At 40.0% G+C, this 25,333-nt stretch overlaps 2 protein-coding genes across 3 annotated transcripts; both read right to left on the bottom strand.

Moving 5' to 3' along the window:
• Positions 1-3,809: 3,809 nt before the first annotated feature.
• Positions 3,810-11,822, bottom strand: fbxo32 (F-box protein 32). Its single transcript, XM_047356945.1, has 9 exons — positions 11,562-11,822; positions 11,024-11,145; positions 9,965-10,014; positions 9,753-9,845; positions 7,582-7,675; positions 6,082-6,266; positions 5,807-5,989; positions 5,109-5,252; positions 3,810-5,025 (listed from the first exon to the last, which is right to left on the bottom strand). Exons 1-9 carry the CDS (start codon positions 11,672-11,674, stop codon positions 4,936-4,938), a joined length of 1,074 nt encoding a protein of 357 aa, XP_047212901.1. The 5' UTR covers positions 11,675-11,822; the 3' UTR covers positions 3,810-4,935.
• A 6,807-nt stretch (positions 11,823-18,629) lies between these two features.
• LOC124865392 (kelch-like protein 38) lies at positions 18,630-24,892 on the bottom strand. 2 transcript variants are annotated; one of them, XM_047360413.1, is made up of 6 exons: positions 24,513-24,892; positions 23,672-23,889; positions 21,146-22,366; positions 20,923-21,064; positions 20,711-20,816; positions 18,630-19,197 (listed from the first exon to the last, which is right to left on the bottom strand). In XM_047360413.1, the coding sequence occupies exons 2-6, from the start codon at positions 23,803-23,805 to the stop codon at positions 18,908-18,910; spliced, it is 1,893 nt and encodes a 630-aa protein (XP_047216369.1). In that variant the 5' UTR covers positions 23,806-23,889; positions 24,513-24,892; the 3' UTR covers positions 18,630-18,907. The 2 variants fall into 2 exon arrangements, with proteins under 2 accessions (XP_047216369.1, XP_047216370.1); XM_047360414.1 differs by lacking the exon at positions 24,513-24,892 and having other exon boundaries at positions 23,672-23,899.
• Positions 24,893-25,333: the final 441 nt, after the last annotated feature.

The following is a 25,333-nucleotide window of genomic DNA, read 5'->3' as shown; positions in this document are numbered from 1 at the left end:
ATTTGTACATATGATAAGTTGATAAATGCGTTTAGGTAATGGTATCACTTTAATTTTATCTATGTTGTATTAAAACCAGTAAATGTTTTTGTTTTTGATCTCAAATTTTGCCTGACTGCAATGAAAAGAAATACTAAAATAATTAAAGCAGAAGTGAGAAAGATGATTGATGTCAGAGCTTATTGTTCAAAAACTATAGTGTGTCTTTGGGTCTAATTGGCCTAAATTGGTCTAAAATAAAAAAGAACAAGCAAGCAAATATGAACACAACTGATGGTTGTACTGATGCCATGCTGAAAAACCTCCTGTAGCCATATCAACACAGCAAGATAAAAAATAAAATCCTAAAGTAAAAGTTAACAGTTAATAGTACGGTGCTTCAGTGGTCTGCTAGAGAACAGTAAAGAAGCAGCATCATCAAGACAACTGACCACACCTGACAGGTCATGGGGAATGTTGTTGGAAGTTTAAAGCAAGGTTAGTCCATAGAACAATATCCTAAGCTTTAAACATGTCATGGAGAAGTATTTAATCAATCATCTGAAAACAAAAAGAATATGGCGCAACTGCAAACCGCTCAAGAAATGACCACCTGGCTAATAAGAAAACCAGCCAAGAGGTCCATGGTAACTCTTGAGGAGCTGCAGAGATCCATAGCTCATGTTGTAGAATCTGTAGACAGGACAACTATTAGTTTTGCAGTCCAGAAATCTGATCATTTTGAAAGCATGGCAAGAAAAAAGCCATTCCTGAAATAAAGTAATAAAAGCTCCTTTTTCAGTTTGCCACAAGCGATGTAGGGGACACAGAATCTGGAAGAAGTTGCTCTGGTGAAATGAGACCACAATTGTACTGTTTGCCTACAAGGAAAAGCCTACATGTGGCAGAAAATTAACACTGCACATCACCCTGACTACACCGTCGCCACTGTGAAACATGGCCGTAGCAGAATCATACTGTGGGGATGCTTTTCTTCAGCAAACATACAGCCAGAGCTACAATATAGATTAGATTAGGGGTGCCCAAGTCCAGCCGTCGAAAGCTACTATCCTGCAACATTTAGATGCAGCACTTCTCCAACGCACCCGATGCATGTGGCTGAATTCCCTTATCAGTTGTTGCAGAGGCCTGGTAACGAGGCTGAGGAAATTCTTTTCATTCAAATGGAAATTTGAGTGGGAGGAAAAAGGTTGGTAGGGAAAGTCATATTTTTATCACTCATTTTAGAAAGTGAAACTCATATATTATAAATATTAATTACTCATATTACAGTGCAATATCTAAGGCCTTATTTCTTGTAATTTTGATGATTATGGCTTACTGTTAATGAAAACCCAAAATTCACTGTCCCAATACTGTTTTCTGAAAAGTATGTTTTTTCCATGCTCTCAATACTTAGTCGGGGATCCTTTTCCATGAATTACTTCATAAATGTGGCGTGGCATGGAGGCGATCAGCCTGTGATTTTGCTGGGGCGGTAATGGAAGCCCAGGTTGCTTTATTAGCAGCGTTTAGGTCATCTGCGTTGTTAGGTCTGGTGTCTCTCATCTTCCTCTTGACAATATCCCCTACACTTTGTGGTTCAAGTCAGGCAAGTTTGCTGGCCAATCACGGTAATGTTCTTTGGCTGGAAGTTCGACCTAGAGTCCATACAAGGGGTCAGAAACTTTTAGAGCCATTTTTGCCCTCAGTCCAGCAATATAAAATAAATTTTTGATAAATATCTGCTAAAGTAAATTTGCTGTCATTCTAAAAGAACCACCATTTTATTTTTTGTTTTTTAGGTTTTAAAACAAAGAGAACATAAAACATTTCCAAAAAGAGGATGAATATCTTCTTTATTTCTATGGGATGGGTTACTGATGGAAAATGATGGAAAAAAACAGTTTCCACTTTGATGACAAGAAAAATAGATCTGAAAATGAAGCGGCTAAAAACCTGCATTTGTTATTATATCTATATTTAAAAACGTTAGTTAGTTCTTTATCATTTTTTGTTGTGAACTGTCATTGTGGAAGGTCCAAACAGCCACACACCGATCCAGGCTCAGTACTGTTTTATACACATAATCAACAAGTAAAGCATTATGGTGGAGTAAAATAAATAACAGAACAGTTTAAGATTTAAATAAAACAGTTGTAAAACTTTCCACACAATCTTTATTTTTTTATGAGACTGTTTTTAGGGGCCAAAAATTCAACCAATATTTGCATCTCTTTATTTTTATTGTTAATTGCAATATAATTAGAGGAACACTTTGAAAACACTTCAGACCTCAACTGTAAAACAAATGATGCTGGATAGCCATACTGATGTGGAATGGGTAATGTGTTGGGAGCAAAAGGACGCCACGTCATTTGATGAAAATGAAAATCAACTCATAGAGGGCTGAAGCCAAAGTCACAGAGAAATTTAAACTGAAAAACTGATGCAGCAGACTCGTCCAGTTTGCTCAAATGTCATTGCAGCAACTCAGAATGGTACTCAGTAGTTTATATTGTCCCCATGTGCTTGTATGCATGCCTGACAACGTCGGGGCAGGCTCCTCATGAGATGATTAAAGGCGTCCTGGAATATCTCTTCCCAGATCTTGACTGGGGCATCACTGAGCTCCAGGACAGTCTGAGTTGCAACCTGGTGGCGTTGGATGGACCTAAACATAATGTCCCAGAAATGTTCTGCTGAATATGTCAGGGGAACCGAAAGACCAGTTGAGGGTATCAATTCCTTCATCCTCCAAGAAATTTCTGCATACTCTTGCCACATGAGGCTGGGTTTCTTATGTGGCAAGAGTATGCTACTCATGAACTAAGAACCCACTGCACCAGTGAAGGTCAGCCAATGAGCACAGGGCCTACTAGAGGACGTCGGACCCTCAGGCTACCCTCATGAAGTCTGTATCTAATGGTTTGATCAGAGAAGTTCATGCCAGTGGCCAGCTGGAGGTCACTTTGTAGAGCCCTGGCAGTACCCGTCCTGTTCCTCCTTGCACAAAGGAACAGATACTGGTCCTGCAGTTAGGTTAATGACTTCTGACAGACCTGTCCAGCTCTCCTGTCTGTCATGGAATCTCCATGTTTGTGAGACTGTACATGGAGACACAACAAACCTTTGGGCAATGGCTTGTATTGATGTGCCATCCTGATGGAGTTGGACTGTCTGTGTCACCTCATGCTACCAGTAGTGACACTGACCCTGGTCAAATGTAAAACTACTGAAAAGCAGTCAAAAAAATGAGGAGGGAAACCATTCCTGTGTTTGGGGTCGTCTCATTGTTGCCCCTTTAGTGCACCTGTTGTTAATTTCATTTACACCAAAGCAGCGGACAGTGATTAACAGCCCCCTTTAATACCGAAGTGGCCAGATCAATATTCCAGAAGTTTAACTGACTTCATATTAAACTCTGATGAAAAAGTGTTCATTTAAATTTTTGAGCAGTGTAGGTAATGGATCGACTGTCTGAATCCAACAAGTGCTGAAAAAAGAAACTTTTGTTTTATCATGAATGCGTATTCAAGAATAAAAAAAATATATTTTAAATGAATTTAACAGGGAAAGTACAACTAATGTGTCTTCATTAAATGTCCTATGATACATTACAATCTCGGAGAAAAAAAGGCTGTCAACTTCTTCCTCAGCAATGCAGTTCATAGTTTGATCAGTAGATGGCACACTATCTGTAAACTTTTTCAAAAACCTGCTCATCATCAAGAAACCCATGCTCTTTTCAAATTTGTGTATTAGACTTTGTAAAGTACTGATGAATTCACGCAACCTCACTGTCCTACATGCATAATGGACAGCACTGATCAGTTTCACTTTCTTTATTTATTCAACATAAACAGACTGCATTGCATAGCACATACATTGTTCCTCAAAGTTCAAGCTGTGACAAAGGGCCCCCATTACACTTAAAACTCACTTCTTTCATCCAAAAGTATGAAATTTGAACCATTCGCCAAAAATCTCAAGAAATAAATATGTAAACAACACAATCAGCTGGCTGCTTGAAAACACATGCAGGAGTCTTCACAGAAAAAAGGTTCTCCCCACTAACGACCTTTGGTTTCAGAGCATCGCACCTCAACTTCTCTGTAAAATGAAACATTATTAAAAAACAAAACAAAAAAAACCAGCATCACGGTTTAGAAAAGCTGCAAACAAGACATATTTTGCTGGAATTGCTTCAAGTTTCATAAAAAGGCACACACCACTGTTACACTGGCTTTGATTACAATGTTTGGTAATACTGCATTCAGCTGCTGCTGTAACTGGCAGAGCAGAAGACAAAATATCAAATCCATATAAAAGTGAAAAAAAAGCATAAAAACAAAATTCAAGCATTTTGTGGTTTCTCAACAATTCCCTTGCTTGTATTCACCCCTTACCCATTACTGCAGACCACAGCTCCACATAAAACACATTGCACCTTCCCAGGAGTGGAGGCCTTTTAATTTCACCATTTTAATCTGATCATCTTTCTATTTCAGATAAAAAAAAATAAAAACAAAAGTATGAACTACTAAAATTTGAATAAAAATAAAACCAAAATCCCTCAGAGGCCCCATTAAACTAAGACAAAACTTTAATGGCCAAATATCCCACCCCACCGTCACCCAGGCCAGTCGCTCCCACATTCCCTTCGTTCTCCATCACATTCGGTCACTTTCAAATGCTTCAAGCTGCTAATCTCATCCGAAAACTCAAACTAAATAAAATTGCATAGTTGTCCCACAGCCTGGGTCCCCTCCAGATTCATGCCGCAAGTAAATATACATCCAGGACATGATTGGGATATGAAACAAAAAAGATTTTTTTTTTTTATGTACAAGAACAGTATGTACAGCCCAGTCCATACTTGGAAATATGAATGAATACCTTTTTTTTTTTTTTTTGAAGGAGCAGGGGAGTGTGTGTGTGTGTGTGTTGCAGGGATCAGAAATTAAACAGATTGATAAAATCTTGAGGTGAGAGGGACGTGGTGCAGCCTTCAGGGTTGTTGGCTGTGCAGGGGTGGTTTGTGTCCTGAGAACAAAGCAGAGACAGAGTTAGACATCAAGTTGAAATGCTTCCTTTGTTCTAAATTAAAGTGCAAGAGAGAGCAGCACCTTCCAGAAAAGGATGTGGCAGTGTGTGCAGAGGTGCAGGGTGTCGCTGTACTGCTCTCTATGAGGATAGCAGCGACTCAGCTTAAAGTACATTTTCTTCCACTCCAGGTGACCTTTCTCCGACACCATCAGACGTTTGCGGATCTAGAGGAGAGGAACGCAGAAGTTAAAAATGTGACCCGTCAGAGAAACAGCTTTTTTTTTTTTGGGCCCCATTCACAGCTACACACCTCAAAGGACGTTGGTAGTTGTTGAAAGTCTAGAAATGTTTCACTTAAACCCAGAGCAACCTTTGCAGCGCCTTGAAAAAGTCTTTGGACTAATTTTTCATATTTTGTTGTCTTACAACCAAAAACGTCAGGGGATGTTAAAGTGATAGACCAACATAATGTTGAGCATAACTGTGAAGTGGAAAGGAAATTAAACTGCTCCTCCAGAATAACTTTGGGCCTCTTGGCTGAACAATTTTCTTTGCATTTCAGTTTAGATGAATGGCCACTTCAAATAAGCACTGCTTTGCGCTTTGACATAAACACTTGGGTTTCTAACAGGAGAAAGTGTGGAAACGGTCCACGTGAGTGAGTACTTTTGCAAGGCATTGTGATTCTGACAGCTCCATCATCAGAGACTAGGTTATAATCACATCAGACTTGTCATGCAAGTCAAATGTTCTATTCCTTCACTCAACTTCTAAGTACCTGTCTGTCTGTGAAGTGGTACTGGCAGAGTTTCTTCCACAGCAGACGGTCCTCTGTGAGGGTCCCCAGCTCCGGGCACACCTGGCCCAGGCTGACCAGGTCCCTGCCGTCCGTTAGTCGCTGCATGATGTTTAGCTGCAGACTGGCAGGCAGGTCGGTCAGAGTCATCCCTATAGATGTAGGCTGAGGGGAGGGGGAGAAGTGGCAGAAACAGTTGTGGCTATGATAGAAACGAGCCCTGTTTATTGGAATGTCTAATGTGGACAGATACTCACTCTGTTGATCTGGATGTTGTCCAGCTGCTGCTGCCACTGCAGGATGTTCTCCATGCGGTGCACCCAGATGTTTATGTTTCCCACCAGCACAGACTTGCCCATGTCCTGAACGAGACCACACAGTGAGACGTACAGGGTCTGCAGGAGCTCTTTGATAGGACGGACGTTTAGCTGGTCGTTGAGAACTATGGAACACATTTGTAATCATGATTAATTAAAAACTGAATATCCACAGGAAACCTTAGGTGTTACATAAAAATTCTGCAGTACATCTTCAGTGTCAATCATCTCAAAAACATCATCACTGTTTTAAAGTGGCTACAATCTTCTCAGTTGCATTTATATTATTTGGCCCCAAGGTTTTGTGATGCTCCCCAAACAACCTGCGTGTGTTTAGCAGAAGGAACATTTAGTTTACACTGTGGCTTGCAGAGCGGTCTGCTGACTGTCAGGGTTCTTCACAAGGCTATTAGAGAGCCAGGTCTAAGCTGTCTTTAGATGTCTTTGCTCATTCACTTGCCTACAAAAGCAAACGCACTGCGTTTTAAAAGTATTCATAAACCTAGAACTGTATACATTTTGACACATTACAACTATAAACTTTAATGTATTTATTTGATAGAAAAGTGCCCTTCCCAGTCAATACTTCACAGAATCTCACTTCATTACAATTACAGCTTCAAGCCCTTTGGGCTCGTCTCCAACAGCTTTGCACATCTAGATACTGAACTTTCTGGACAAAATAATGCAAACTCAGATCAGTTTTCAAGACTTGTCACTGATCTTTAAAGTCATTGAGATTTTAACTTTGACTAGACCATTCTATCGTATGAATACGCTTTGATCTAAACCATTCCATTGTAACACTTTATGTTTAGGGTAATCGTGAACCTGTATCTGGTCTTTTGCAGACAGATGTTCTTCCAGGATTGCCCTGTATTCAGCTCCATTTATTAACTCTGACTAGCTTCCATGTTCCTGCTGGAGAAAAGAATCCTCACAGCACGATGCTGCCACCATCATTTTCAAGTCCTGGGGTGTTACTGCTTAACAGAACACCGCTTTAAAACTTCTCTACAGTTTTTTCCCCCCATACTAACCAGGTCTCTTGTGAAGGGAGCCGGATTCAACTGATTTATCTGAATGCATCAGAGTAAAGAGGGCTGAATATATATGCATGCCACAATAAACTAATATATGTTGATCTATCAGTTAAAATCTAAATACACCAAGGTTTGTGGCTGTAACATGACAAAATAGGAAAGAGTTCAAGAGGTGTGAATACTTTTGAAAGGCATTTTAAACCTTCACTTATTTGCATTATTACCTTTCAGTAATATAAGGAGTCAATTTGAAGCAGAACAAAAATGGCAAATAAAAACGGTAAGAGCTGGATGTGGAAAAAAAAATAAAAGGCTAGCAGACAGACAATTGAGAGAATCTGAGATGCAAATTATCAGGTTGGATATACACACGGAGGAGAGCCGTGATGAGGCTTACCTTTCTGAACAACTCTCTCTAGAATATTCATGTAGTTTTTCTGCGCCACGCCGCTGAGAGAAGGGAGCTGCGACTTGGCGATAAGTTCCAGGAGCTGCAGCAGAAAAAGAAAAGACAGAAACAACATAAATTTCTCCCCGTCAGCCTCTGAGACTCTCTGTTATACTGCCTCCATACTTCATGTTTGGTAGGCTGAATTCTTAGAAAAACATTTCCACTCCTCGATTAGAGTCACTTTGTGGAGAAGAAGCTACTAGAAATGTGTTGGGCAACAGCCTAGGGGGTAAGAGTCGGTTGATAAAAAAAAAAAACCTTAAATCATTTGACCCCTGATCTTCCAGCCAAGTGAATTAGCCAACTAATTTCACAGTGTGCGTGTATGTGTGTGTGTTGTCAGACAAACGGTGGGTTAAAGAAGGGCACGACTGGCATCCGAAAGGCGCCGTGACATCATGGAGAAACTGGAGTTGGAGCCATGATCAGTTCTGACCCAAACGTGAAGCAGAAAACAGGAACGTTACCCACTTTCTTTGTCCCATAACATTGATATCTGATTGAGTTTAGTCCTCTTAAAGTGCTTTTTTTTATAAAGAATGACTTCCAACACTGTAGCTTTGGCAGTCTCAACTTTCCACATGCCATTCTCCTTCATTCCAGTTTCATTCCGAATACCTAATCCCTTGCCTTTCTCCCGTTAGCCGCTCAATGAAGCGTTTCTCTGGCTGCAGAGCAGCCGGGCAGAACAATGTGTGCGTCCATATTCACTTTTAGACTCCCATGCACATCAACGCTATGGAGATAAGTTAGGGCCATATTGCTGACTGGAAACTAAATAAAACTTAAACACATGTTTTAACCAAAAAAAGTTTAGAGGTGATTATGAACTTTAAACTTTGCTGGATTTTTTTTTTCCTTTCATATTTCAGATGTTTTTCCAGTTTCAGATTTTATTGTGTGATTTCAGATGCATTTTTTCCCCTGCTAGTACAAAACTTTTCAGTTGAAGATTTGATAGATTCCCCCTCAAATGGAGATGATCGTAAGATGACAGGAATGTGGAAATATGACTGACAGCTTCCCCAAATTCTTTATAAGAGACCAAGCTTCTGCATGTGCTCAAAAGGGTTGAGGAACGGGGGGCGTTAAGAGGTTCATTAAGGTAACCTCAGTTTGTCAGCCCCAGGAACAGAGAGTACCACTTGTCTCTGCTGAAGAACAAGCTGATCTGTGTAACTGAGAACGAGTTAAACAAACCCTAACATGCCATCACACAGCGAGCAGCGGTGACCCGACTCGGACATTGGCCGGATACTAGAGTTACACTTGTATTGTTCTTTGGGCCGAACGCACTGCAGTGCACTTGTTGGCTGGAACCTGTGCAAAATACCAGGTTCAAAACTCTTCATTGATGATTAAAATAAGCAAAATGCCTAGGGTTTTGAACTATTTTTACTGAAATAAATGGATATTTGACAGCATACAAAGCCAGAACCGTCATGTTGATCTCTTCCTTTCCGCTTAGTTTTGACACTTTGCAGATGAGGTTGAGAATTAATTAGGATGATACTTGTGTAAGGAGACAAACTGCACTGGTGACTAAGCAGAAAGAGAGAAAATAGAGGGTAAGGAGGAGACAGGAAGACTTAATCGGGCAGATTCAAGTGCGTGCATGCGTGTGTGTGTGTGTTTGGGGGTCTGAATCACCTGACAAGCATCAGGTCTGGTTTCATAAACTCCTGCACCTCACCGCACAGCTGTCACAAACCTCTCCCCCCCCCCCCCCACTGCACAAGAGGGGGAAAAAGTGCAAATGAAAACGTTTTGGCACTAATGGAATGAGTCAGGGTGACCCATTCGGAATTCCAAATGTAAACCTTCTTACAGTTTAGATAAAATAAATCTCTGGTGACAAAACAGAACCACATTTTTAAATACAAACTTGTTTTAATTTGATGTAGGGACAGCAGGGAGTTTTTGGCAATTATAGGACAAACACATACCGTCTACTTCAGTATCATTGCCGAAGTCTGCAGAGCCTTGATAAGAGCCCCCCAGAAGGCTACCCACCCTCTTTAACTTTAGCCCCCTTCTCTGTCCCTGACAAAAACACCTCTATTAGCAAACACAAAGAGACAGAAGCAACTAAAAAGCAAAGAAAGACCAGGACTCACTCTGACAACGTAATTAAATCTCCTCGTGTCCTTGATGGCGCTGGAGAAATCCAAGCGGTTGAAGGCCTCTCCCAGTGTACAATATCCGTGGCGCTGGGAGAATTTAATTATCAGAGTATTAGGGCAGCAATCCTCCGCAAGAGTATGGAGTTGTTTACATTAGCAGCTGTGATTGCAAAAGCTGATAGAAAAACTAATTGAACTGGTCTTACCTCCTTGGTGCTTCCTTTATGAACATAAATCCACTTTTCCCTATGGAAATCTGCAAGACAGAAACAAAGACGAAAGTGTTTATATTAGTGGCCTGCCTTCATTATGCTGCTCATAAGCTCTGGGATAAATGCACAAGCACGCACCACAAATAAGATACAATTTCAGAGCTGCTTTAGTTGTTGACATAATGGTAATGAAATGCTCAACATTTAGAGATGCGGCGATCACACTTTTCCAGGCCGATACGGATTTCTGGTACCGATTTAAGATCTTTTATGTCAAAAGACTGTATAACACATAAAAAAATGGATGTACTGCAGCTTCTTTGATGAAGAAAAGAAGGAGATTGCCCATGCATCCTCTTTTTTTATCCATCAAATCAAATATCCCTAACTTTTGAGGTTGATGCAATTTTATTTGTAATTGGAAGTTCAAATTTCTGGGTTCCAAAAACCGGGGGAAAAAGTTAGAGGTTGCCCTGAAGCCCTAAGGTCATATAGCAGCAGAAAGAAATGTTTCGACGCTGCAGGTATGAACTTTTTATCAGCACTTGTGACAGTTTGTATCTCATTAAAGCGTGTAGCACACGTAGTACTAAACCTTTCCTGAGCACGTATTCTTTAGTGTTTGTATGCATAAAATGGAGGGAAATGCATAATTCCTGCTTTGAGTTGTTCATTTTTGCCAGCACCAAAATTAATAGCAAATCCCACTGGAGTGTGTTCCAATTCTAGACCTGAGTACCAACTTCCAAGATGAATCACATGCACAGATAATGTTTTGATGCATCTCATAATTTGATGTCTTTTTTGTTTTGTTTTTTTAAATGCAGCATTTGATCTGCTGATCACTAATCATAGTTATTCATGGGAAACGTTGCAAATCCCCATCTCTGGCTGAACAATTTGTGCACCTCTGCATAAAAATTACATTTAAACATAAAATAAATCATGACAAGTTCTGCTTCTGATCTGGAAGATGAATCTTGTGCCTTATTAATATATTCTGTGCGTGGTTGTACAATGTCAGGGTGTTTGGTTCTCGTCACAGGGACTCACAGGGGACCTTGGAGTTGTTGTTCATCAGATCTTTTTTCCTCTTCTTGGCAGACATGTCATAGCTGAGAGAGAGCAGTCGGTTCTCCTTGTTGAAACATTCTGGCTCATTGACTTTGCAGAAGCTGGGAAATTAAAAAGTTCATATGTGAGAAACACAAAGTTAGAAAATGATCCAAAAGGTAATTCTGGCTGTACCATCTGGCAATGATCAAATGTAGATCAGTTCGAGTTTTAGAAAGTAAATGGAGATATTTTGGACAATGGCCAGGTTCAGCAGACGTTTGTTAATCCCCTCACTTGTTGTCGGTTTATTATTAGCCCGGTGATTAGCCTGAAAAGGAACTTAGCAACTAGAAAAACACTGATGGAAACTAACACGAAGGCCTCTCATTCTGCCCTTTGTTTGCACTGCTGTTTGGACTCGTTTCAAAAAATCTCCCTCCTCTTCCTTCATAATCCCTCCATATTTGAACTAAAACAAACTGCGCAACTTTCTCAGACAGCTACATTTCTCTAGCCCAGCCTTTAAACAACCAACCTCTCCACAGAGACGTTGTTGTTTTTGTCGTCTGCTGTCCTCTTTTTCCATCCTTCGTCGGTTTTCACCCAGTTCTGACCCGGTGACCTCCAGTCCTGTCCGAGAAAAGGCATCCCGACTCGGCAACTTACAGCTAAACTTTTAAGAGAAAGCTGTGAAAAAAAAAAATACCACTCAGGCCGCTGCCTTGTTTAACTGCGTCTTTCTTCTTAAAGTTAAATGCGTTTGTGTGCTTGCATTGACTCTGCGCAGCTCGCCTTTTATCCCCCGACTCAAAACCCGGAACCATTGAAGCTCCGCCCACTTTGGAAACTTCAACGCAACACGTGGCTTTGTTTATCAACCTGAATGTTGCGACAGCTCATGGACAGAGGAGAGGAGGAGTGAAGCCTTTTTGCTATCATGGAAAGATAGGGACACAGGATACCGATCACCTGCAGGCATGGAAGTGATTGTAACACGAGAATTCATAGATTTGGTGGTGTGACCCAATTGATCTGGCAATATAGTGTATTTACCTATTATGTGACTGGGAAGAACATTTATTTTGAGTGTAGTGGTGGGGGTTGTACTTTGACCAGACTGCTCCTGCCCTCAGTTTCAGTTCTGGTGCTATTTTCAATACATCAGATAAATAGCCTCTCAGACAGGAACACATACACACATTTAATTTAGCTGTGGATTTACAATTTGCACCATCACAGAAGTTGTAATTCCAACTTCTATTTACATATACAGGGGTTGGACAATGAAACTGAAACACCTGGTTTTAGACCACAATAATTTATTATTATAGTGTAGGGCCTCCTTTTGCGGCCAATACATCGTCAGTTCGCCTTGGGAATGACATATACAAGTCCTGCACAGTGGTCAGAGGGATTTAAAGCCATTCTTCTTGCAGTATAGTGGCCAGGTCACTACGTGATACTGGTGGAGGAAAACGTTTCCTGACTCGTTCCTCCAAAACACCCCAAAGTGGCTCAATAATATTTAGATCTGGTGACTGTTCAGGCCATGGGAGATGTTCAACTTCACTTTCATGTTCATCAAACCAATCTTTCACCAGTCTTGCTGTGTGTATTGGTGCATTGTCATCCTGATACACGGCACCACCTTCAGGATACAATGTTTGAACCATTGGATGCACATGGTCCTCAAGAATGGTTCGGTAGTCCTTGGCAGTGACGCACCCATCTAGCACAAGTATTGGGCCAAGGGAATGCCATGATATGGCAGCCCAAACCATCACTGATCCACCCCCATGCTTCACTCTGGGCATGCAACAGTCTGGGTGGTACGCTTCTTTGGGGCTTCTCCACACCGTAACTCTCCCGGATGTGGGGAAAACAGTAAAGGTGGACTCATCAGAGAACAATATATGTTTCACGTTGTCCACAGCCCAAGATTTGCGCTCCTCGCACCATTGAAACCGACGTTTGGCATTGGCATGAGTGACCAAAGGTTTGGCTATAGCAGCCCGGCCGTGTATATTGACCCTGTGGAGCTCCTGACGGACAGTTCTGGTGGAAACAGGAGAGTTGAGGTGCACATTTAATTCTGCCGTGATTTGGGCAGCCGTGGTTTTATGTTTTTTGGATACAATCCGGGTTAGCACCTGAACATCCCTTTCAGACAGCTTCCTCTTGCGTCCACAGTTAATCCTGTTGGATGTGGATTGTCCTTCTTGGTGGTATGCTGACATTACCCTGGATACCGTGGCTCTTGATACATCACAAAGACTTGCTGTCTTGGTCACAGATGCGCCAGCAAGACGTGCACCAACAATTTGTCCTCTTTTGAACTCTGGTATGTCACCCATAATGTTGTGTGCATTTCAATATTTTGAGCAAAACTGTGCTCTTACCCTGCTAATTGAACCTTCACCCTCTGCTCTTATTGGTGCAATGTGCAATCAATGAAGACTGGCTACCAGGCTGGTCTAATTTAGCCATGAAACCTCCCACACTAAAATGACTGGTGTTTCAGTTTCATTGTCCTACCCCTGTAGATGGGAAATGGAATGCAAAATTGGCAATGGTTGTTTTTCTGACAACTCAAGGTAAGAAATGAGACTGGGATATGGTTAAGGTCAGAATCCACTACAGATTAGTGCACATTTCAACATTAAGACTGCTAGGAGATTTCAGTGGAATTAGTACATTTTATAAAACATAATGTATTCATGTTGGAGAATATGACTGTCAGTGCAAATATTATGGGGGAAAATACATTCATGCCTCCCAGTGAACTGTCAGTAAAGCCCCTGGTGCTTTTTGTCAATCCTGAGGTTAGAAATAGCTTGACTTGTACTCAGATTCTTCTAGAGCATATTGGGGGGGTTGACCTGTGTCACAAGAGATAATTACATCATTAGAGGTAAATTTCAAGTGTTTATTGATGGGTTTATACTGTTATTTGACAATGTGTAATACGATTAATGAACAGTAACTTTAATGAACAGATGGATCAAAAAGGAATGTGTTTTTAGATTTATCCTCTGCAATCTGGAAAGAAAGATAGCTAAAAGTGATCAAAGAGTCTTTACTGTCTCAACCAAGGGAAATGTGTCCAGTCTGACAGATGATGTAATCTGCAGCTACTTTCTCAAAGTCCTCCTGCACAACAAACATGGAGTTGATGTAATCATTCAGATCAAAAGGCTGCAGCAATAGAAGTAAGTTTTTTTTTGTCAAGGAATGTTTGCATTTTTAAAATTATGTGCTAACAAATGTCAGGCAGTTTTCAGCTGACCTGCATGTGTTGTGTTATGTCCTGTCTATCACATGTTTCTGATGCAGCCGCCAGTGAAGAGTCTTTTCTTCACTGGCAGGATTAGTGAAAGCATCATTGTGAAAACTAAGGAAAACGATAAATGGCTTTCAGCTAACTGTACACCATCCTCACAGTGACAATTGGCAGTGGCAGCATCATGCTGTGGGATGCTTTTGTTCAGCAGGAACAGGGAAGCTGGTCCGAGTTTATGGAAGATGGTTAGAGCTAAATACAGGGCAATCCTGGAAAAAAACCTGTTAGAAACTGTATACACTTGTGGCTGGGTCAGAGGTTGACCTTCCAGCAGAACAATGACCCTGAGGAAATATCCAGAGCAACAAGGGAATGGTGTAGATTAAAGCACATCTATGTGTTAGAATTTATGGCAAGACTGGGAAATTGATATCAACATCAACTCTCCACGCATCTCTGACTGAGCTTGAGCAATGTCTTAGGGAAGACTGAGTGTAAAAATGTTGTCTCTTGGTGTGCAATGCTTGTAATTGCACACAAAGGTGGTTCTACAAAGAATTAACCCAGATTACATATCCATGCATTGTGTTGGTCTGCCATATAAAATCCCAGTAACATATGTTGACATTTGTGCCTGTAAGATTACAAAATGTAAAAGTGTTTAATGGATATGTATACTTTTACTTTAAGTCCTTAATAAAATGATCATAAGGATTGAAAACAAAACAACAAAGCTCACTGTGCACTTTGCATGTGCACTGGCTAGGTGAAGTGATCTCTAGATGTGATTGCATTCACACTTACTTTTGTAAATAGTTCCCCATGTGGTTTGTTGCATAGAATGATGTTATATTTGTAAAACAAAAGTGGAGCTTCATGGCTGACAACACATGACTGTGAGAACCTGAAGAACATTCAGTAATTAATATGTTGCAGTTTGTCCCTGAGGTCTGTTTAATTCTATTTATAGAGCAAGCTCAACCAAAGGATGACATGGAAAGTCCCAGCAAGTGTCTGGTCAGTGGGTGACGAAGCTATGATCTCAGACCATGAGTTGTTTTGGTTTAGTTTACTGAGTGGACCAACATCAGATAATATGTCTTCTGGTTAAAGGTGGAATAATAGGTATAATTTGAGTTTATATTGCATCAAGCTAACTTAACATCTAAACAAAATTTATTTGACAGACCAAAGCTTATAAACAAAAAGTATTTTTAAGCCATAGCTACAGCTCAATATCCACCAAATTGAATCCAACTGGGATTGGGGTGGATATAATCTGTAGACATCAATTTTCATATCTTATCACAGATTCTCGTTTTGATTCAAGTTCGGGCTTTGACTGGGTCATTCTAACACACAATTTTTTTTTTTTTATCTAAACCCTTCTATGGCTGCTCTTGGTATATGTTTGGGGTCATTGTCCTGCTGGAAGGTCAACCTCTGGCCCAGTCTCAAGTCTTTTGCAGGTTATTTATGTCTGTTTTCTTCCCATCAACTCTGGCTAGCTTCCCCATTCTTGCTGAAGAAAAGCACCCCACAGCATAATGCTGGCAACACCATGTTCCATGATGCCAATGGTGCATTCAGGATAATGTGTTTTCCACTGCACACATTTTGTTTTTTGACTAAAACGTTTAATCATCTGACCAGAGCACCTTCTTTCTGTGAGGCGTTCCAGAACAGCTGTATTTAGAAGGGGATTAAACTATGACTCTTTAGATTTTTTTCATTTGTCCATAACATATAATCCAGATAAAATATGTTAAACTTGGTTTCTGTAACATTACGAAATGTAAACTAGTTTTGTATTTTAATATTCTCATTTTGTTGTTTTGATTTTAGAAATGTATTAGAAAATCTTCTGACTTTGAAACAGGTCTGTGCTTACTACTACTTAGAATGGGATATTTTCAGCATTTTAAATATGAGCTGGTTGCTGTGGCTGTTAGGCTTAGTTGAAATCTACCTACAGTCAGTTGAAATATGAGTGTTGGGTAATAGAATTAGACATTTAAACCTCATTGCATGTATATATAAACTATGTTATTATACCACTTTCTCTCTCTCTTCATTTCCAGTACCTCTGTTTTTGTTGTGATGTTGTGATAAGACACAACAGCTGGTCAGTCCTGGTCGACCCGCCAAGAACCTTAATCACAGGAACACACACACACACACACACGCACGGTTGCCCAAATATACACCTGTTGCAGCTCCTCGTGGATGAGTTTCATCACTCGCTCAAATTCTCTGTTGTGAAACACGGCTCATCGGTTTCTCTCTGTCTCTGCTCTCTTTCGCATCTGCCAGCTCACTATCAGAGCCACATACTTCACGTGGTGTAACATTTGCCTTCTTGTTTGTTACTCAAAATAACGTCAGATCACCTATAGTTTTTTTCCAGCCTTCCTCTCAGACTGTTGCTTGGACTATTAATTGAAAGCCTGTTACAGAAGGATAAGTAAGTTCTGGTTTTACAGATACCTTATTTTAATATAGTTATATTTACTTTATTCAGTTGTATATGTTCATTAAGCTCACCTTTCTCACATTAGTCACATTAGAGCCACAAACCTCAATGTATACCAACTCAGAGTAGTGCGTAAATGTGAAGGGGAACAAAACTGCTGCATAGTATAAAATTATTTCTTTAGAAGTAAATATCTACAATCTGCAAGTGTGACATGCATATGAATTCAGCTCTCTGAATGATCAATTTTCCAAATAAATTCTAGTTCAACAAACTGTCTTCATAATGAGTATTTAATTTAATTTTAGTATAATGCAGCTGTTCTGAGAAGGCCTCAGAGGTTTGTTTGAGAACATGTGTGAACAAACAGCTACATGAAGACCAAGGAACACAGCAGTTCAGGGAGAAGGTTGTGTAGAAGTTTGAAGTTGGTTTAAGTTCTAAAACAACATACCAACATCTCACAGTGCTTGCTTAATCCATCATCCAAACAATGAAAAGAGTATGGCATAAGTGCAAACCTAAAAAGACAAGGCAGTCCACCTAGAGTGACAGGCAAGAGAGCATTAATCAGAAAATTAGCCTAGAAGAACATGGTAACCATGGAGGAGCTGCAGAGATACACAGCTCAGGTGGTAGAATCTGTCAGCTGTTAGTTGTCCACTCCACAATACCCATCTTTAAGGAGGTTGTAACCGCTTCAGTACATCTTACTTATTAATGGCACAAGATAAAAATCACAAAATGCTTTGCAAAGACAGCATATGAAAATTAAAATGTGATGAAGTTAAAATATGACAAAACAAGAAAAAAATACAGAAATAACATTATTAAAAACAAATAAAAAATATTTAAATAGATCTTTAGGAAAAGTAAATTTGTATCAGAATCTGTGGAAGAAGGTTTGCTGGTCAGATCACCCTGAAAAGACCATCTCCAATGAGAAACAGTGGGGGTGGCATCATGCTGTGGGGATATTTTTCTCGAGTAGGAACCATAAAATTGGTTATAGTGTACAGGGAGATGGGCTTTGTGAAATAGAGGCCAAAGGTTCCCCTTCCAACAGGACAATGATCCTAAATGGATCGCTTTCTTGTGTTAGAATGACTCAAACTCCAGATTTAAGTCAAATTGAGAATCAATGTTAAGACTCGAAAAAAGAACCAAGCTGATTGATGTTTCAGTATTTTGTCAACAAGAATTTTTAAGTTTTCAATTTCTAAGATTGCAAAGCCTTTCCCTAAAAGGCTTACAACTATAATAGCAGTGAAAAGTGGCTATTCAAGGTATTGACGGTCCTTTCACGTCCTCTTCAGAATTATGTAATAGTTTGTGTAGGTCTAGAACATAAAATCCTTTGGGATGTAACAAAATGTTAAATATGGGAAGAAGTCGCATGTCTGGAAACAAAAACAGAAAATGTTGATAAAAAGAGAGACAAACAACTATTTCAAAAGGGAAAAACGATGCTGAATTAAAGGGTCTAGAATAAAAGCCTTGGTTGACTAAAAGCTGACTATGTTTTTACTATTCCTGTTTTGATTGGAACATTTTATAAAAGAAATGTTAAAAATCTCATCCAAACCATTTGATTTCAGCTTCCACTAAACCTTGGATAATGTTTGCCAGACAGATGTGCAGACTGAGACCTGAGAGCTGAAACCAATGAGCCTCTGGGATTCAAACGTGACAAGTGAAATCTCATGATTCAGAGCAAGCTGAAAATAGTGCTTTCACCCTTTGTGAAGTTAGACTGGTTGAGAACAGGCTGTGCAGCAGAGCAGCTTTCTTTCAAAGGTGTATGTGTTGAAAAGAAACATCTTGCAAAAAAGCTTTTTCAGGCATCAGACTATTTTCTTAAGAAAAAGGTGTTTATTGTGCAACTGCATTTTATAAACAAGCTTTAAATCTGTTTCATTAAAATTTCAGTACAAACTTTCAATACACAACTAGTTCCATCCATCCATTTTCTATACCCACTTCTTCCATAGTGGGTCGCGGGGCAGCTGGTGCCTATCTCCAGCAGTCTACGGGTGAGAGGCGGGGTACACCTTGAACAGGTCGCCAGTCCATTGCAGGGCAACACAGTTAAAAATTGTAAACATTTAAAAATGTTCCTTTGCCTTTATTATGATTTCTTCCAGTTCTGCACGATACATGTCAGCGTCAGGGAGCCGTGGTCAAACAGTTTATATGGCAAGGTCCCTTTATGTGTCCAAGTGTCTGTCTTTGGGTGAAAGCACTCTAAAGTGTCCAGGTCTTCTATGAGATTATGACCGCTGATGTAACGTCCGCCAGTGACGTAGAGCTTGTTGTTGAGGCAGGCAGCGGCGTGGTGCATCCTCCGCTCCTTCAGGTTGGCACATTTAATGAACGTGTTGGCCTCGGTGTCGTAGGCAATCACTCTCCTGGTGTATCCTGTGACGAGGGAGGCATTAATATGAGAGACAGCACTTGGAGTGCTAGGACAGTGTTGCAATCCACAAATGCATTTGAAAGGAAATATATGTCAACATTTATACATTTTGCTAATATATGTAGGTCTCTTTATTTAAAATAATACATTTACCTATCTATGTTAAAGGTGAAAAAATGTTTTCTAAATAGGCAAAATGTTTCAGAAACAACACAAACACAAACAAAACATTTCAGAATGCCTGTTAACTTATAACACATAGAAATTTAACTTATGTCTTCTCATGTACGAAATGGTAAGCACTTTGTTTTCTAAAACTCAAAGTAAACCCCAAAATTATCTTTTTTATTTTACTAAGAACTTTCTGATACGTGAAGTAAATGTACAGATTTCAATTTCTTTTTAAATGGCATGTAAAAAATCCTTTATTCCCTTTTTAAAAAATCAGTAACATTTCAGCAAACAAACCCTTGTTCTAAATGCTGGCCAACTTTTTGCATACTGGTATTTAACGGTTTTTAATTGGAGATGAGCTCCCAGTTTTTGACCTCGGAAGGCCTCCTTGACATTAACCTCATCTTTGGCTTGCTTCATAGATTCATAGACTCTGGCTGGGCCGCTCTAAAACACTTATTACTTAAAGGCAAAAGAAACATGTTTGTGAAATTAAAAGATTAGTTAAAACCTAAATCTCTCAGCGGTATGAATAATATTGGGTTTAACTGTATATTCTTCTCTTTATTGCTTTTTCTGATATGTGAAGCTTTCTGAAGTGTAATGTCTTAGAGTTTGGTGCTGGTTTTTGAAATATTCTTTTCTATAAGCATTGTCATTGTTATTTCCGATTACAGGTCCTGCATTGTTAGCTATGAGTTAGTATTGAGGTCCCGTCTCCTAATTGCAATCATACTGCAAACATAGTTCCCAACAAAAGGTATACCCTTTCTTCATTTTAACCATAGTTTAGTGACTCAGTTAAGTTGTGGTGTACCTCAGTGATCAGTCTTTGGGCCATTTTTATTTCTAGTACACGACTTCTTTACAGTTAACTCAGAGCTCCTTATACTCTCTCCAGTTGGCTGCGGCTAAATTAATTACCAGGTCTAAAAGACATGAAAGCTTTAATTGCTCTGCTTCCTTCACTGGTTGCTTGATACATTCTGAATTGATTTTTAAATCTTCCTTCTCACCTTCAAAGCTTTAAATGCCCTGGCCGCTAAATACATCACAGACTTATTGACCTCGTACATATCCAGTGTGATCCATTGATGGATCCCTGCTAACGGTTCGCAGGTCACACCTTGTAGGGTTGTTTGTTTACTGAACTCAGGCATGCCAAATCTTTACCTTCCTTTACAAACATAAAACTTAAATTTAACTAGCCCTTAGCAATGTTTATTATAGTGACCATCCATCCAACCAAACTAGCCTTATTCTTTCTTTGAACCATGTTTTTTGAAACACAATTGTATCTTCTGTTTTGTAGTTTTAATAGTGTTTGTTCTATATACCTACCTCCAATGATGTAGATTTTTTCATCCACAACAACAGCAGGAGCAGACACGTTCTTCACTGTTCTGTTTTCCATCTTGGACCACATGTTCCTGCCAATATGATATACCTGTCATTGGGGGCAGAAAACAAAGGGAAAGAGACATAAGATGAGTGGATACTTGGGGGAGAAGGGGTGAACAAAGGAACTAGGGGATATTTTCCTATGAGTTTACCTGTATCAATCTGACTGGGTTATATGTGGCATCCTGCCCTCCAAACATGTAGATTCTCTGGTTGGTAGCAGCAACTGCAGGGTGCAGAACAGCCTCTGGTATTGGTGACACAGCTTCCCATTGGTTGAACATACTATTGTACCTTCGAACAATGTTAAAAAATAGTTTTTTTGCCATTGCACCTCACTATCCTACCACCAGAATGCTCTGACTGAGGTCTCACCTTTCCATACTGGTTGTCAGCTGTCTATCAGACCCGAGGCCACCCAGGATGAAGATGAAGTGCAGGTAGGAGACACTCTGGTGGGCAAAGCGAGGCTCCAGCATGGGCTCTGCTGTCCTCCACTGGTTGGTCTTGAGGGAGAGGGTGTAGACAGTCCGGCTGACCTGGCTGCAGTTTGTGTTTGTGGTCAAACCTCCAAGAACATACAGTATGCTGTGAAGGGCTACATAGGAGGCTTTGTGAAGACGAACAGGAAGCTTGGTGAGCCGCTGCCACTTCTGGTTCTTCTCGTCAAAGATCAAGGCCTCCCTTGAAGTCTGCTCATTGTTTCTCCTTCCTCCCATCACCACTAATGTATCGTTGTAGCTGCAGCGGTGTGGTGCAGCCCACAAAGTTTTAAAGTCAACCATTAAGTCTCTGATGCTTCTTGTGCCAACTGAAAACATGAGGCGCCTTACAGATTCAATGATCTCATTGCAGAGGGTAGAAGACTGGATCAGAGGGTCATTTGCAATGAATTGGAAGAGGTAAGTAGGATGTAAATGTCGAAGACGAACCTTTTTGAAAAGGTTGCTGATGGTCCCATGCCTGGAGATAGGATCATGATGGATCCAAGCAACAAGTGTCTCAAAAACCTGCTCCTCCTCAGCACAAAGTCTGTCATCATCCAAGTACTCCATCAGTTCCTGTAAAGAAAGCTCATACAGGTCCTCAGACAAGGACACATCAGTGAAGCTCTTTATAGCCATCTTTTTGGCTTTTTCTCTTAAACTGTCACAGTCCATCATATCTGAGAGTCTGATCATGCTCAAACAGTTGTCTGGTCTCAGTTGTGCCTGGAGGAAACATGAGCAGGCCTCAAAAAGGCGGCCATATTGCAACATGGATGCTGCCTGCATCAGATGGAGCACATTATCCAGGTTAATGCTAATGAGTCCAGTGTAAACATAGTCAACAATACTGGTCAGAATGATAGGTCCAATTCCTTTTATAACAACCTTGGTCTGCTGGGTCTCTATGAAGTTATTGCAGAACATGGCTCTAAAGTAGGGGCTGCTGGACACCAGGACGTTACGGTGGCAGGAGATTTCAGTGTTATCAGCACACATGATGATATCTGTCAGGATGTTCTCCTCCCTCAGTTTGTTCAGCTGCAGAAGCAGGGCTGAGGACTGTTCATCATCTTTGTAGTGAAGGATTTCAAGCGCAGGTGAATCCATGCTGAGAACAGACAATGGTAACCCATTTAATGTTATGTTTTAATGAGCAGTTACACCCTCATATTTTTATATGCCTCGACTTTCATTCATAGAAACTGCTAGCATCCCTTAATTTTTCACTCCCTATTTACTAAGCAAAAAATGTCTAATATGGTGGTTCCTAATGTTTTTATGACAAGTTTCACTGCATAACCTTTTATGTCCAAGTACCTCTAATCTGACTGGCATTTTAAAGCAGATGTAGAACAGGACTTACATTTTGTCACTTTATGTCACAAAAACAAACCAAGAAGAACAAAATGTTCCTGTTTGAAGGACTGAATCAGTTGTTCCATTTTCAAGTTTCAAGTTGGAATAATTGATGAAACACTTAGTGGGAAAGTCAGACGTTTCTTATCATCCTTAAAATCCAAAATGGCTGCTGCGTGAATAAAACTTAAAACAGTTTATTTGGTCTTTTGAAGATTTTCCTTCTCACACCTGGCTTTATTGAACATCTTGAAAGTGGTTTAAAAAGTACAAAATGCAGAAGAACACATTGTCAATAGCATGAAAAACTAATAGGTGCTAGCATGGTCGATTAGCAAATCCTATTGGTTTTCTGACTCTGCCTTGGACATGGACATTGTCCAATGCACATTGAACATGGAACGGCATAATCAACCACCAGTACTTGTTACTGGTTCACTGTGGTTTGCCTTAGTTGGTACTGGAAATTCCAGAGCTGATCGTTGTCAGTGGCTTTTCTCTGTTGGGTAGTTTCTGATTAGGGAAACATCAATGTGCTTAAACAAATCATTATTTTGGCTGTTGGTGCTACATCACAATTATGGGTAATGTAGCATTTTACTTGAAAACAATCACCAAAATATCACCAAACAACCCAAGTCCCACCTGTGGTACAAGTCCCACAGGTGGGACATGTACCACAGTCTGAACATCCCTGAGCTTGTATAAAGACTCGCAATCTTTTAACTGAAAGCTGTAGTTTGTTGCTGTTTCAGCACTTCTGCCTTTAGATATTTTTAAAAAGTGGCTGTGTATATGTGATCAGTCTAGGTTACTTGTCAGGATTTCTGGTTTAAACACAATCATTGGTGTGTTTTGTTTCCCAAATGTGCAGCTGCAGCCTTGCATTTTTTATTCAATGTTTCATAAAAGTGCAGAAAATGTGTTGTTTTAATCTAAAAAAATGCAGTTCATCAGTACTACATTTTGTCTGAAAAAATATGACTCCAAACACATCTTGCAAACACAAGAGCAAAGCATGAAACGCAACAAAACCACCCTCCCAAACGTCTCTTACCTGGTTCCCTTTTTTTTCTCAGATGTGTTTTTTGCAGAGGGTGCCGTCTTTAAAGCAAGGTCAGAAAAAAAGGCATCTTGGCATTCTGCTGTACCTCTCTTTCTCGTTCTTGTGGTGATGCTGTGCGACTGCATGTGCTTCTCTTTTTGTAGGACAGAGAGTTGTACACTGTTTGTTGTTATGGTCTTTTTCCACGAGGCCTGTGTACATTCCTCCCCCTAAAAATAGAAACCCCTCTTTAGCAACTCTGCTGCAGACTCACATGTGACATGGAAGAGAACATTCTCAGAATCTGACTGCCTCCATCACATAAACATCTCTCTTTTCCTGTAAGTTATTTTCTCGAAACTTCATTCTCCATTTTTATTTTCAAACACAGAAACATTTGAGACCTCCCCTTTCACCTATATAGCTTGCATTTCTATTCAACCCATCATCTGTTTCTCTGTCTGGCACATGATTGTAGCGGCACTGATACTTGATACTTGAACATTCATTTTGCTGTCTGCTCTCTTTGCCAGGCGGTCTGTTGGAGCTCACAGGGGTATAAAAACAGTATTATGTTACTGTTGAGGCAACATAAACAGAGAAATAGGGAGTTTGGCATTCAAGAAATAAGGACAAGCATTTGTAGAATATTCTGGCAACAAGATGTTTAGGGGTTAAACTGAGAAAAATTAGGGCCTGGCTTCACTTTTACAGATGGCGTTCATGAGGACTCTTATTTAACTGCACACCAACAAAAAATATGCTTGCATTTCCGGGGGGTTGTGTTTTTCAAGCTAATTTCCATCTTATTTGTTTTGTGCTCCCTAAGATAGAAAAGGTTCGTTCTGCTCACCTTTTGTGGAGGACATCCACAAATGGGATTGTCTGTTTGTTCCCTGTTCGGCTGGAGAAGAATCAAAGCATGTTTCTGAAATGTGGGCACAGATAAGCAACAAAAAAGCCATTTTAGTCATCACATTTACCAATGTACCATGTTTTCCTTGTACTCTGGCTTTTATACGGAGCACAGCAAATTATACACAAAAAGCTGCTTGAGCGGCATGTGGGCACAGAATTGTATTCAGTGAGTATGAATCCATGGTCAAGACTCAGACCTATACAGTTTGTGTGCTGCATCCGATGCAAAACAAGTACACTAAAGTTAAGATAAATGTTAGTGTAGTAATAAACACTTGGGTCATGATAATCCTGGCAGTAGAGCCGGGAATACACCTTCACCAATCAAGTAACAACTAAACAGCATCATCTAGTGGCTCTGCTATCAAAATTTATGTCAAGAACATTTTGAAAATTTGACCTGCTTTTTTTGTCAGTGCTAAACCAATAGATTTATGGTGGTTATTATATTCAATTCAATTCAATTCAAAAATACTTTATTAATCCCAAAGGGAAAGCTGTTGTATGCAGCTGTTGGTTATCTTTAGTTATAAAACTTCAACAAATAGATATATTTAAGCTGTCTTATAGATCTGCTTTGTCAAATGTTTAAGCTTAACGTCTTTGCTTTGAACACAGCAGTGTCAACCCATTACCCACACATTAAACCCACTCAGCTCTGTGACACCATCATTTTAAATTTGGGCACATTGTCTGCTCTCTCTGTTCCTTCACCTTGACAAAAAGGGGCTCATTAATGTCTGCCTGAAGGCAACA

The sequence above is a fragment of the Girardinichthys multiradiatus genome, chromosome 3 (assembly GCF_021462225.1).
Source record: "Girardinichthys multiradiatus isolate DD_20200921_A chromosome 3, DD_fGirMul_XY1, whole genome shotgun sequence".
NCBI lineage: Eukaryota > Metazoa > Chordata > Actinopteri > Cyprinodontiformes > Goodeidae > Girardinichthys > Girardinichthys multiradiatus.
Note: the sequence above shows the minus strand (reverse complement) of the source record. Positions and strands in the feature narration are given on the sequence as shown.

Coding starts and splice junctions, on each gene's coding strand:
- fbxo32 (XM_047356945.1), bottom strand. CDS start 11,674: ATGCCTTTTCTCGGACAGGACTGGAGGTCACCGGGTCAGAACTGGGTG. Junction 10,015..11,023: donor CAACAACTCCAAGGTCCCCT/GTGAGTCCCTGT, acceptor TCTGTCTTGCAG/ATTTCCATAGGGAAAAGTGG. Junction 7,676..9,752: donor GATTTAATTACGTTGTCAGA/GTGAGTCCTGGT, acceptor TTTCTGCTGCAG/CTCCTGGAACTTATCGCCAA.
- LOC124865392 (XM_047360413.1), bottom strand. CDS start 23,805: ATGCAGTCGCACAGCATCACCACAAGAACGAGAAAGAGAGGTACAGCA. Junction 22,367..23,671: donor GAGAAAAAAAAGGGAACCAG/GTAAGAGACGTT, acceptor GTCTGTTCTCAG/CATGGATTCACCTGCGCTTG. Junction 20,817..20,922: donor ACCCAGTCAGATTGATACAG/GTAAACTCATAG, acceptor CCCCAATGACAG/GTATATCATATTGGCAGGAA.